A 13,980-nucleotide genomic window follows, 5' to 3' on the forward strand; every position below is an offset into this window, starting at 1 on the left:
ACGAACTAATATACTAGTTTCGTCTTTTTTTTCAAATATATACTACAGTTTTGATATGACTTGACAATTGTATTACCCTTAACCTGTTTTATATAGTATCTCTTAACAGATTTTGTCTTATCTAATACTGGGCACTTACTCATTCCTGTTGACATTGTTCATATGCCCACACTAGATTTTACAAAAATCATGTGACAAAATATTTTACTCTCTTACAAATCTATACTAAACGAATATAACGCTATACAAAAGGTAATCGTATGGAATAATCTATTCGTTCATTTCATCGTCATTCTTAGATTCGACGTTAGGATGTTCTTCGTTTTCTTTTTCTTCCTTTTTGCCCAGCTCTCTCACACCATTCAAGAAAGATTCAATACCCTCCCCTTGGTAATCATATTTCAAAGTCTGGGCTAAGAGGTATCCAGCACCACTTCCTTCTCTCAACAGCTCGCTTAATTTGTTCGTAGATTGCTGGAAGAAGCCGCTTCTTACCACATCCAAAATGTCGTGTTTGGTGGGATTCGTAGATTCAGGTAAGTGGCTCGCATATAGTTGAGATAACTGGTCTGGAGACAAGGTGTCAAGGTGTTTTTCAATCAATTCCACCGTTAACACGTCTGAAATGGATGCAATGGGCAACTTGATGCCTTCTTGGCTGGCAGTGTTTGCTTCTTTGGTGGCGGCCGAAGAGGAGGTGCTTTGGGGTAATACGGCCTCTGGCTTGGTTCTAGTTGCGTTAATAGACATGGTCCTAAGGATACTCTTTTTTATTATGTTTGTCTTTATTTACATTATATTGTGCTTGTATAACTTAAATAGAAAGAACGTACTTACTCTTCGGTTTCTTCTTTAGCTTCCTGTTCGTCTTCTTCACCACTTGAAGAAATCAATTTATTCACCTTATCCAATATGCTCTTGTCCTTGGTGGTCAATTTGCTCAATTCCTCGTCGTCCCCGACGTCTTGTAACCAATACAAATTCTTTCCTCCAGAACTCAAAAATGTCAATGCAACTACTCGTCCTGTTTTACACGAAGTCACCTGTTTAAAACTGACATCTCCTGGTATGACTAACAATTCATCTTTCTCGATGTTTCCTGACCCATTTGACTTTGGCGACCACGTAAAGTCAAAGAAATCTTCATCATCTGCGTTTGGCTTGAGTGAGATGACTCCCTTATGTGGTAATGGTGTGCAACGCTTAGTTTCTTCGTCATATTCCACTTTACCGGCGTTGAATTTTATTGTTTTAGACGCCATATTCAATGTGTTATATCTGTAATTCTCAATGGATGCTCTATTAGTCTACAATGAATAGAAAGAACAGATCTATTGAACTATTGGGATCATAAATATCGCCACTCAAAAGCCAAAGTGCGCGTACACGACTCGCTTTTGATAAACTATCTACCTTTATTATACGAATTGTCATATTACCTACGAAATTACAGATAGGTAAACAGCAATATGGGATTTCCACCGGCAGAAATTGAAGAATTGGTTGGTAACATAGCTGAGCTTTTAAGATCGAGAAATCAGACATTAGCTATATCAGAAGCTGCTTGCGGGGGATTATTGTCAGCATACATAATATCAATTCCGGGTGCATCCAATTTCTATATTGGAGGTAAGTTGGTGTATGCGTTGAAGCAGAGATTGAAGCTCTCTGGATGGTCAGAAGATGAAATCAGTCATTATATGGGACCATCGGAGCAGGTAGCATTAAAATTGGCTCGGACCACTAAATACGAGCTTGGGTCGACGTTCGTGTTATCGGAAACTGGGTTTGCGGGACCTACAACCAACTTGCATATGCTGAATTTGGCAAGCGATGTGGATAAGGTCGGGACTGTCTATTTGGGACTAAGTGGGCCTGGTGGAGAGGTGTCGTGTGAAAGACACACCGATAATGGGAATAGATCGGAGAACATGGCAGCATTTGCCAAAATGGGGTTGGAGTTCTTATATGAACAATTGGAAAAGCAGTAAACATGAAGTTATGGTATTAGATTTATAGATGTATGTATTAGGGTGCACGATTTTCAATCATTTAGTCAATCCTATTACTGGGGTTAATTGGTGCAATTCAGAAGTAATGAATAAGTATGAGATCCCTGATAATGGTAATAATGGTACTTTATGGTGCTTTATGTAGTTTCCCTTTATGTTATCCCTGTATCCAAAAAAAAATGTAGACCATTGAGGTCAATGATTAGTAGATGGAAGTTTTAATCTCCTAAATCAAAGACAATGCTACAGAACTCTCCTCGGTGACTTGTAGCATTTGTGGCTTGTTGGAATGATATGACACCTATATTTCGTATTTCTGTATTTGGGTTGGATATATGACATCCGGGTTTCTTATTTGATTTTTCGTAGATGGCTTTGGGGACTACGAATTGGTCACCACATCATGCTAACCAACCTAGACATATTATATTTCATGTATGTTTTCCTTTTGTACAATAGGGAATAACCGGGAAGATGAATCCAGATAAATAAAACTTACGGACATCCAATATCATATCTGGTATCAGAGTTCTTTTAAAGTGAGCGCTCTTTGCAGCCTACGGTATAGACTACTTTTTTTTTTTTCATATCAAAAACAGCATTTCCATAAATTAGGTGGGCCCGGATTGGTTACTAATACCTTGTTGTTGTTATTCTAGCTTGCTTCGTGGATAAATGATTTTTGCTGACTTTTTGTAATCAATTTCTATATTTCTGTCAAATTTTCAAACTTTCTGTAAATGGTAAATTATGCAACAAAACTTTTGCACAGATTTAACTACAAAAATAAGTTAAACATTTTAAATTAATTATAAGGTATGCTTATTCATGGTTAATATAGAGGAATATACTGTTAGTAGTCTGAAAGCTTACTACTGATTATTTGTTCATTCAAGAATATCATAGAGACATATTTAGGGGAGGACATGACCCACTGGGGTTTTCTGTTTTATCTGTTAAATTCAAGACCACAATCAATATAACATAATTTAGGAAATAGATGCATCAATTTCATCTATCTTCTATCTTTTTTTTTCTCGTGTTGTGTCTTGGTTCTGTCATTTAACAGAAACATTCGTACGTGGTAAAACGTAGAACCACCTTCTAATTATAATTATTCCTTGCAAACCTACCGCTTGCCGAGTACATACTTCGACAAGAAATGTATAACAATGACGAATTTAATGATATATACTCTACAAATGCTTACATGGATTGAAAATGAAAGATTGCTTCACCTCAGTATGTGAAATTTTGACCAACATAAATCATCTAATTCATATCCTTACAATACGGGATAGGCACTAAAAAAATAAGAAGCACATATAGCTAGGAGTAGATAGTATATACATTCTGAACACACAATTATCTATTTGATATTAAGGCTACCCCGAAGGTAATTAAAATAAACGTAGTAATTTTACACCCATTTTGAACATGTGAGAGACACGTATTTGTGTTTTTTTTTTCAAGGCCAAAAAGCTTGAACGATCTCGAATCAATTATTGGGAAGACAACAAACAATTAATTTATAGATAAATTATACTTACGATTAAGTACAGATTATCTTATTAGGATTGATTATTGTAAAATTCAATAAATAACGAAAGGATTTTTGTTTTAATAATTATTGAGATTAATTCATTATGAGTGGTATGTTTACTTGTGATAAACTGATATTAACGATCGATTAGACGCCTAATACTAACATAACATAGCCGAAGTAGAATCTATTCCTCAAGTTGAGAATCAAGCATCAGCAGCTTATGAAAATACAGCTAAACAAAATCCGATAGAAAATATTCAACAAGAGCTTAAGATTATTAAGCGTAAGTTGAATGGATATGTTGGGTTTGCAAACTTACCAAAGCAATGGCACAGGAAATCGGTCAGAAGAGGTTTTACATTGAATATAATGATTGCCGGAGAAAGTGGGTTGGGTAAAAAAACTTTGATAAACACGTTATTCAACAGGGAAATTTTATCTAATGACATTAACGAGGAATCAGCAGAATTCGATGACGGAGAGACCCAACCTGTCAGAACCAGAACCGACAAGGCTGAAATTGAAGAAGATGGTGTTAAATTGAACTTGAGTGTTATATCTACACCAGGATTTGGTGAATCAATTAACAATGCTGACTCTTGGAAGCCAATCGTTGACGAAATTAATGACAGGTTTGATGCCCACTTAGAAGCAGAAAGTAGAATAAATAGATCTGCTATTGTTGACAATAGGGTCCACGCGTTCCTTTATTTTATTGAACCAACTGGTCACTCTTTGAGATCTTTGGATATTGCTCTTATGAAAGAGATTCACGAAAAGGTCAATTTGATTCCAGTTATTGCCAAGTCGGATACGTTGACTGAAGAAGAAATTATCGATTTCAAGCAAAGAATCTTAGAAGATATTAGGTATCAAGGAATTAAGACCTTCAATCCAGCTCAATATGACAACGATGATGAAGAATCTTTTGCTAACACTCAGAGCATCATGAACAAATTACCATTTGCTGTGGTTGGATCTACTAAGGAGGTCGAAACTGTCGACGGCAGAATTGTCAGAGGTAGAAGCTATCCATGGGGTATAATCGAAGTTGACAATGAGGAACACTGTGACTTTATAAAATTACGTCAATTATTGATAAGAAACTTTTTAGAAGAATTAAAAGAACATACCGCCAATTCATTATATGAAAATTACAGATCCGAAAAATTATTGAGAATGGGAATCCAACAAGATAACTCGGTCTTTAAGGAATTCGATCCATTGGCAAGACAAGAAGAAGAGAAGAGCCTCCACGAAGCTAAATTGGCTAAGATGGAAGCAGAAATGAAGAATGTTTTCCAACAAAAGGTTTCAGAAAAAGAGAAAAAATTACAAAGATCAGAAGCCGATTTGTTTGCTAGACATAAAGAAATGAAAGACAAATTATCTAAACAAATAAAATTATTAGAAGATAAGAAAGAACAATTAGAGAAGCAAAAATCGTTACCCCAAGAGCCAGCACAACCAGCACCGGCACCAACAAAGAGTCGTAAGGGTTTCTTACGTTAGATGAAACTAATGAATTTATTTTTATCTATGAGGGAGAATCTTTATTTCATTATTGGCTTTTATATATGTTTTAAATATAGGTAATACGAGATAACCGTAGATCCAAATATTGGTCGTTTCGGCGCATACTATATCTATGTGTTCTGTCAAAACTCAGAACTACTAAGAATAAGTCCTGTAGTGTGGTGTACTAAATTTCCGTCCTATTGTTCAGGTGCGAATAATTATGACCATCTGGAATTCTTTCCGTTTGACTATTGTACTCGGCTTGAATAAGTAGGACAAGTTTCTAAAATCTCGTGACCGACATTATAGCAATTTTTCAAAATGAATATGACAATTCAAATTACGTTAGCCCTGAAATTTGTATAAATAATTTAAGTAATCGAAAGAACTGATACCCAATTTATCAATTAAGTCTTGTTCGAACTGTTAACGTATTTAATTGATATTTAAATGTCTAATCAAGCTAAATCTGCTCCGAATGCTGCTACAAGCAAGCCAGCTACTAGTGCCTCAACTACTGCAGGGGCCCCAAAGAGCAAAGGGGTCAATACCAGTCAATTGGTTGAAACTATCCAAGTATGTACAATCGACCTTGTGTCTACCTTTAAGATGAGTTACTAACTAAATATTTTTAGACTTTACAATTTGCGTGGTTTGTTGGCCATGTTTTGACTTTATGGGGAATTTTCCTCTTCACCTTGACTTTTATCAAAAGTGGAAGCCGTTTCCATAGGTTTTGGTACCAGTTGGCGTTATTTGGTATTATCGAGAGTTTTGGTATATTGTTGTACCAATTAATCACCAAGAAGGCTCTTAAGGTTAACCAAATCTTAAAAGACGACAACACTCAGTACTTCTTATTAGGAAGTGTTTTGCTTTTAATCAGACCATACGTGCTTATTCCATTATTACCATTCGCATTGTTTTCCTTGTTCCATGTATTAGCATACACCAAGGGATACCTCTTGCCTATTTTCGGTATGGCTGACAGGGGAATCTCCAAGCAAATTGAAAATTTCATCAGCAAAAACAATACCAAGTCTATCCAAGTTGCCAGTTTATTAGAAATCTACAGTTTCTTGTGGTTGACCGTCAGAGTTATCTTATTCAGAAAAAGATCGCTCATTCCATGGGCCTTCTACGCCGTTTTCCTCAAAATGAGATACGAAAAGTCCATTTTCACCAGAAACTACTTCAAGTCTTTGGAACTCCAATTGGATGAAGCTGTCAACAAAATTAACAACCCAGCTGTCAAGGATGTATGGATCAAAGCCAAGGGCGTCATCAGAAATGCCGGTGGAATCTACCTCGTTAACGACTACACCAAGGAAAAACTGACCTAACCTCCTCAACCTCTATTTCCCACCACTATTCTCCTACTTTCTGTTAATTTATTTTTTTCTATAATATTGGTTATTACTATGTTTATTTTAATACATTTTTCTTGTTAGTACATTTGCTTACATCTGCACGTTCACGGATCTTCTACCACCGGACGTTTCAGTAAAATTGTCTTGCCAGAGTTCTGTGATGGCAATACGTACTGTAACCGCACCCTAAACACCATCAGAACCATTGTTTTAGCATTACCATTAATGTGTTACTGAGCCATTATAATCGTAGATTTAGATTCTATTTATACATTATAAAGTTCCCATACATATTAAGGTTCTCTAATTTGTGGTCTACGTCATACAGTTTTCCATGCGCTAAGTTCCATGCATCGCCTGGTGCGCGATAAAACCCTATTGGTGTATAAATGTATCTGGTGTATAGCAGATAAAATCTCATCGATGATATCATAATGCAACTTTTTTCGCAACATTTGGTGGTTCCAAAAGATTCCATTCGATTCCGCAGGTTTCTATGAGCGTCGAAATGGCTTTCGGCAACAAGAAAAGTGCGATTTTCAGTAATTATTCTCAATCCAGTATAGAATATTGTAGAATTATATGGAAACGGGATTGTGCATGGGCGATCAAAAAAAACTTATTATTCCAAGTATAAAGGTCGACAAAAATCCTTAATTAATTGAAAGTTTTTCTTCTTTTAGATATAGATAATTGGTTATTATATTTCTAATACATTAATTAATTTTCATTTATAATATACAAATATGTCAAAAGCTGTTGGTATTGATTTAGGTACAACCTACTCTTGTGTTGCTCACTTCGCTAACGATAGAGTCGAAATTATCGCTAACGACCAAGGTAACAGAACCACTCCATCTTTCGTTGCATTCACTGACTCTGAAAGATTAATTGGTGATGCTGCTAAGAATCAAGCTGCTATGAACCCTTCTAACACCGTTTTCGATGCTAAGAGATTGATCGGTAGAAAGTTCAGCGACGCTGAAGTTACCGAAGATGCTAAGCACTTCCCATTCAAGATCGTTGAAAGATCTGGTAAGCCACACATCGAAGTCGAATACAAGGGTGAAAACAAGGTTTTCACTCCAGAAGAAATTTCTTCTATGGTCTTAAGTAAGATGAAGGAAACCGCTGAAGGTTACTTAGGTGAAAAGGTTAACGACGCTGTTGTTACCGTTCCAGCTTACTTCAATGACTCCCAAAGACAAGCTACCAAGGATGCTGGTTTGATTGCTGGTTTAAACGTTATGAGAATCATTAACGAACCAACTGCCGCTGCTATCGCTTACGGTTTAGACAAGAAGGACGCCGAAGAAAAGAACGTTTTAATTTTCGATTTAGGTGGTGGTACTTTCGATGTCTCTTTATTATCTATTGAAGATGGTATTTTCGAAGTCAAGTCTACCGCTGGTGACACTCACTTGGGTGGTGAAGATTTCGATCACAGATTAGTTAACCACTTTGTTAACGAATTCAAGAGAAAGAACAAGAAGGACTTATCTACTAACCAAAGAGCTTTAAGAAGATTGAGAACCGCTTGTGAAAGAGCTAAGAGAACCTTATCTTCTTCCGCTCAAACTTCCATTGAAATCGATTCCTTATACGAAGGTGTTGACTTCTACACTTCTATCACCAGAGCTAGATTCGAAGAATTATGTCAAGATTTATTCAGATCCACTATCGACCCAGTCGAAAAGGTCTTAAGAGATGCTAAGGTTGACAAGTCTTTAGTTCACGAAATCGTCTTAGTCGGTGGTTCTACCAGAATTCCAAAGGTCCAAAAATTAGTCTCTGACTTCTTCAACGGTAAGGAACCAAACAGATCTATCAACCCAGATGAAGCCGTTGCTTACGGTGCCGCTGTCCAAGCTGCTATCTTATCTGGTGACACTTCATCTAAGACTCAAGATTTATTGTTATTAGATGTTGCTCCATTATCTATGGGTATTGAAACCGCTGGTGGTATCATGACCAAGTTGATTCCAAGAAACTCTACTATCCCAACCAAGAAGTCTGAAACTTTCTCCACTTACGCTGACAACCAACCAGGTGTCTTAATTCAAGTCTTTGAAGGTGAAAGAGCTAAGACCCAAGATAACAACTTATTAGGTAAGTTCGAATTATCCGGTATTCCTCCAGCACCAAGAGGTGTTCCACAAATTGAAGTTACCTTCGATGTTGATGCTAATGGTATCTTAAACGTCTCCGCCTTAGAAAAGGGTACCGGTAAGACTCAAAAGATTACTATTACTAACGACAAGGGTAGATTATCTAAGGAAGATATCGAAAGAATGGTTTCTGATGCCGAAAAATTCAAGGATGAAGATGAAAAGGAAGCTGGTAGAGTCCAAGCCAAGAACGCTTTAGAATCTTACGCTTACTCCTTAAAGTCTACCTTAGGTGAAGAACAATTCAAGGAAAAGTTAGATGCTGCTGAAATCGAAGAAGTCACCAAGGCTGCTGACGAAACCATTGAATGGTTAGACTCCAACACAACTGCCACTCAAGAAGAATTCTCTGACAAACAAAAGGAATTAGAAGGTAAGGCCAACCCAATTATGGCTAAGGCTTACCAAGCCGGTGCTGCTCCAGGTGGTGCTGAAGGTGCCGCTCCAGGTGGTTTCCCAGGTGCTCCAGGCGGTGCTGCTCCAGATGCTTCTGCTGACGGTCCAACTGTTGAAGAAGTTGATTAATTTAATAAAAAAAATAAAATATAAATAAATATTGCGAATATTTTGGGTTAAATTGTACTAGATAAAGAATAGATAATTGTGTATTTTTTATTTATTAATGATTATAAGATTTAGATTGAAAAGTTTATTGTAGTTGAAATCAACAAAGATTTCATTCAGAAATTCGAGGTAGATATATTAGACTATAAAAAGTCCAATCTATTGAACAAAGGTTGTGCCAGACATTAAAGTCCAATCTACAAAGGTTGTGCAGACTCTTATTAACTTACGACAATAGCTATTATACTATTATATCTGACAAGTGCAGCAAATGTATGTAGTAAACTACTGTTGTGCTTCAATTACGGTTCCAGGTTTTCTGGGGCTAATCAACGTAAAACTATTACGATTTCCGATGTTCTCATCGGTCGGCTAACCAATCCTGATCCGGATATTTCGTTTAGTAGCCTATTTTAGTCATTGTGTGCCAACGACGGACTTGCTGCTCGGAAATATCTATTTCATTTTATCGCAACCTCTACATTGCTCACTCGCAAGATGATACGGGCCGTTCCTCCATAATCTTTTCATGGACCACTACCATATCTCCCCCCATGGATACAGTGACTCAACCATGGATTTTTAGTGGCTAGACAATTGCCCTGCATACACACCAACAAATGTTGAATTTTTCAACACCTGTTGGTTGGGTCATACAAAATTTCATTGCGAGCCCGTTGACATTCCAAAATATACTTAACCTTATTACAATTCTTTGACCGTAATCTTCCGACCTGTTCCAAGAATTTGGAATTTCGAATTTGATCCTTTCACCCAGACATAGGCCTCAGCTTCAAACAATGCTATTCCAAAGTCCGTATCCCCAGATTCCGGTTTAGAGTCACACTTCTATTGCTACTAACCTTATTCGCGTGTTATCCACGGGACCATATACAGTCAATAGACGTATATTGTTGCAAAGAAGCATGAGGTACCCATCAAAAGGTCTTGAGTTACACAAAATTGCGTCACTCAACAACTTTAAATCGCATTATTCTCGTTCATTCTGTACGAAACGTTCAATAATTTTCAGTCAAATCTTTAAGTCCGATTCTCTTTTTGCAAATATTATTCTAACTTAATAAAACGATTATATAATAATAGACAATAGTATAATCACAATTACTGGATAAAAACAGGTATTTGCACTTATCAATTGATTAATACCGTTAGTATATAAAGAATTGTATCCCCACAGCCAATTTTTCAGGTAGATTTGGAAATTTTTCAACTATAATAATATTTATATATTAGATTTTTTTAATTTTACCCATTATTTATTGTGATATTTATTCAGCTTAGAATTAGTAATTATTAGACATGACCAGTTCTCCAACACATCAAGTTGTGCACGAAGCCAACAACATCAAGAAACAAGAAACTCCAAAAGAATTTTTCGAAAGACAGCCACGCCAAGGGCACATTACTTCGTTAGAACAATACCAAGAATTATACGAGAAGTCAATTAACGACCCAGAAACCTTTTTTGGTGAGTTTGGTAAGGAATTGTTGCACTGGGACAGAGACTTCGAAAGAGTCAAGTCTGGATCTTTGTTGCATGGCGATGCAGCATGGTTTATTGGAGGTCAATTGAACGCATGTTACAACTGTGTTGATAGACATGCATTCGCTACTCCAAACAAGCCAGCTATTATCTACGAAGCTGATGAAGAAAAGGACTCTAAGATCTTGACTTTCGCCGAATTGTTGAGAGAAGTCTGCCAAGTTGCAGGTGTCTTACAAAGCTGGGGTATTAAGAAAGGCGACACTGTTGCCATTTATATGCCAATGAACTCGCAAGCGATCATTGCTATGTTGGCTGTTGCTAGATTGGGTGCTATCCACTCTGTTATTTTCGCTGGTTTTTCTTCTGGTTCCATTAAGGACAGAGTTAACGATGCATCTTGTAAGGCTTTGATCACCTGTGACGAAGGTCGTCGTGGTGGAAAGACCATTAACATCAAGAAATTGTGTGACGAGGCTTTATTGAACTGTCCATCCATTGAAAAGGTTCTTGTTTACGAAAGAACCGGTAATAAGGAAGTTACCTTAAAGGAAGGCCGTGATTACTGGTGGTCTGAAGAAACCCAAAAGTTTGCAGGCTACTTACCTCCAGTTCCAGTTAACTCCGAAGATCCATTATTCTTGTTATACACCTCAGGTTCTACTGGTACTCCAAAGGGTGTTGTTCACTCTACTGCTGGTTACTTATTAGGAGCTGCCTTAACTACTAAATACGTATTTGATATCCACCCAGAAGATGTCTTATTCACTGCTGGTGATGTTGGTTGGATTACTGGACACACCTACGCGTTATATGGTCCATTATCTCTTGGTGTGCCAACTGTCGTTTTTGAAGGTACCCCAGCTTTCCCAGATTACGGTAGATTATGGCAAATTGTTGAAAAACATAAGGCCACTCACTTCTATGTTGCTCCAACCGCCTTAAGATTATTAAGAAAGTCTGGTGAACAAGAAATTGAGAAATACGATTTATCTTCTTTAAGAACTTTGGGATCTGTTGGTGAACCTATTTCTCCAGATATCTGGGAATGGTACAACGAAAAAGTTGGTAAGGGCCAATGCCATGTCACTGATACTTATTGGCAAACGGAATCTGGATCGCACTTCATTGCTCCAATTGCAGGTGTCGTTCCAAACAAACCTGGTTCTGCTGCTGTACCATTCTTTGGTATCCAAACCTGTCTTATTGATCCAGTCAGTGGTATCGAAATTCAAGGGAACGACGTCGAAGGTGTTTTAGCCGTCAAAGATACCTGGCCATCCATGGCCAGATCGGTCTACAAGAACCATACCAAATATATGGACACCTACTTGAACCCATACCCAGGATATTACTTCACGGGTGATGGTGCCGCAAGGGATCATGATGGATACTACTGGATCCGTGGTAGAGTTGATGACGTTGTTAATGTTTCTGGTCACAGGTTATCGACTGCTGAGATCGAAGCTGCTTTAATTGAACATAATGCAATTTCTGAAGCTGCCGTTGTCGGTATGAATGACGACTTAACGGGTCAAACTGTTGTTGCTTTTGTTGCATTGAAGGAACACCTTATCGCTAACCTTAAAGCCGACGAATCCCCAGAAGAAGCCTTGAAATTGAAGAAAGAAATGATCTTACAAGTCAGAACTCAAATTGGTCCATTTGCTGCTCCAAAGTCTGTTATTATTGTAGAGGATTTACCAAAGACTAGATCTGGTAAGATCATGAGAAGAATCTTAAGAAAGATCGCAGCCGGTGAAGCTGATCAATTAGGTGATATTACCACTTTATCTAACCCGCAATCTGTTGCTGGTATTATTGGCTCTTTTGATAGCCAATTTGGTAAGAAGTAGATTTATATAAGCTTATTTATTTCTTAGGACGCTAATATAGTCTTATATAATGGTCAATAATTATTGTAAAGTGTCGCAACTTTTTGTAGGTAAATTTGTATTGAGAACTTTTTTTGGTATAAACTCATCTTTAAATAGGTAGTTATGAAAGATATATCTGTTATAGTGAAATACTTTGTGTTATTCAAGAGCATTCAGCTAATAATAGTTTACTTTACACCGGTTCAATTCGATACATCGTCACAGCTAATAATTGAAAAATATCGGAATGATAAATTGCAGGTTCTAAGCGACTGGAAACTACCATTTCAGATCAGTGATTCAATACTATCCAATATAATCGATAAGTTCATTACCTGGGATGCTGTATACTTCAGTGATCTATTTCTCAATGACATCAAGTATGAGCATCAATTCGTGTTTTGTCCTTTATGGTGGAGAATAATAAAATGGATACCGATTGGTGAAGGTAATTATTACAAGAAATTGATGTTGGGAATGCTATGCTCGAACATATGTCATCTTGGTACGTGCATTATACTATACTATTTGACATTCGAAATGTTCAAAACATCGAGTCTTTTCACTAAGACGTTGCGGGAGTTTTCATTGATTTCGTCGATTATTTACATCATATCACCAGCGGGGATATTTTTAACGGCATCATATTCTGAAAGTCCATGTGCATTGTTTTCAATGGCATCGATTTACTTGAGAGAGATATCTATAAATCGAGAGAACTTTAACCATTTGAATTCTAAGAATTCGTTAAAGACGCATTGGATATATAAGGTGACGTACTTACTTTCTGGAACGATGGTGAGCATCGCTTACGGGATTAGAGGCAACTGTTTATTATTAGGGGCAATGTTTCTTTTTGACTTGTACGAATTTGGCATCAGAAACCGGGATATCACCGACAGCATATTATCATTAGTCAGTGGGGGTCAAATATTCGTGTCAATAATAGCACTTAACTGGTACACATATGCGATATTCTGCCCTGCCAGAGGCGAGTGGTGCCAGAGCTGGATACCATCATTATTCAGCTATGCACAATCTCATTACTGGAACGTGGGGTTTTTCAATTACTGGTCGTTAGCCAATATCCCCAACTTTTTGTTTGCATTACCAACGATCGTGCTAACGTTGCAGAGTTTTAAGCATTTCACGGAGGAGAAACCAGTCAAGAACCTTCTTCCAGTCATGATAGTGAATGGTATGTTGTTAGTAGGGGCCGTGTTCTGGTGGCACGTACAAATATTGACCAGGATCTCGTCGTTTTTGCCACTTATGTACTGGTTTGTGGCAAGCATGTGGATATCAGACAGCCCGACGTACAAGCGATATAGTGAGAACACGATGAAGTTTATGATTGGGTGGAACTTGATCCAGACGAGTATGTTTGCGGCCTTCTTACCACCGGCGTGAGCCATATAGTG

The 13,980-nt window shown here is 37.4% G+C and overlaps 7 protein-coding genes across 7 annotated transcripts; 6 read left to right on the plus strand and 1 right to left on the minus strand. All coding sequences in view use genetic code 12, as the record gives it.

The window, feature by feature from the left end:
- Positions 1-270: 270 nt before the first annotated feature.
- DEHA2D12496g (DEHA2D12496p) lies at positions 271-1,262 on the minus strand (the record flags this gene model as incomplete). The annotated part of the gene is made up of 2 exons (XM_459015.2): positions 271-730; positions 838-1,262. The coding sequence occupies 2 exons, from the start codon at positions 1,260-1,262 to the stop codon at positions 271-273; spliced, it is 885 nt and encodes a 294-aa protein (XP_459015.2).
- A 207-nt stretch (positions 1,263-1,469) lies between these two features.
- On the plus strand, positions 1,470-1,991 carry DEHA2D12518g (DEHA2D12518p; the record flags this gene model as incomplete). The annotated part of the gene is made up of 1 exon (XM_459016.1): positions 1,470-1,991. One exon carries the CDS (start codon positions 1,470-1,472, stop codon positions 1,989-1,991), a length of 522 nt encoding a protein of 173 aa, XP_459016.2.
- Positions 1,992-3,658: 1,667 nt separating this feature from the next.
- Positions 3,659-5,070, plus strand: DEHA2D12540g (DEHA2D12540p; the record flags this gene model as incomplete). Its single annotated transcript, XM_459017.2, has 2 exons — positions 3,659-3,665; positions 3,731-5,070. 2 exons carry the CDS (start codon positions 3,659-3,661, stop codon positions 5,068-5,070), a joined length of 1,347 nt encoding a protein of 448 aa, XP_459017.2.
- Positions 5,071-5,526: 456 nt separating this feature from the next.
- DEHA2D12562g (DEHA2D12562p) lies at positions 5,527-6,419 on the plus strand (the record flags this gene model as incomplete). Its single annotated transcript, XM_459018.1, has 2 exons — positions 5,527-5,652; positions 5,712-6,419. The coding sequence occupies 2 exons, from the start codon at positions 5,527-5,529 to the stop codon at positions 6,417-6,419; spliced, it is 834 nt and encodes a 277-aa protein (XP_459018.2).
- A 773-nt stretch (positions 6,420-7,192) lies between these two features.
- Positions 7,193-9,139, plus strand: DEHA2D12584g (DEHA2D12584p; the record flags this gene model as incomplete). The annotated part of the gene is made up of 1 exon (XM_459019.1): positions 7,193-9,139. One exon carries the CDS (start codon positions 7,193-7,195, stop codon positions 9,137-9,139), a length of 1,947 nt encoding a protein of 648 aa, XP_459019.1.
- A 1,359-nt stretch (positions 9,140-10,498) lies between these two features.
- DEHA2D12606g (acetate--CoA ligase) lies at positions 10,499-12,538 on the plus strand (the record flags this gene model as incomplete). Its single annotated transcript, XM_459020.1, has 1 exon — positions 10,499-12,538. The coding sequence occupies one exon, from the start codon at positions 10,499-10,501 to the stop codon at positions 12,536-12,538; it is 2,040 nt and encodes a 679-aa protein (XP_459020.1).
- A 144-nt stretch (positions 12,539-12,682) lies between these two features.
- DEHA2D12628g (DEHA2D12628p) lies at positions 12,683-13,969 on the plus strand (the record flags this gene model as incomplete). Its single annotated transcript, XM_459021.1, has 1 exon — positions 12,683-13,969. The coding sequence occupies one exon, from the start codon at positions 12,683-12,685 to the stop codon at positions 13,967-13,969; it is 1,287 nt and encodes a 428-aa protein (XP_459021.1).
- Positions 13,970-13,980: the final 11 nt, after the last annotated feature.

This window comes from Debaryomyces hansenii, assembly GCF_000006445.2.
Source record: "Debaryomyces hansenii CBS767 chromosome A complete sequence".
NCBI lineage: Eukaryota > Fungi > Ascomycota > Pichiomycetes > Serinales > Debaryomycetaceae > Debaryomyces > Debaryomyces hansenii.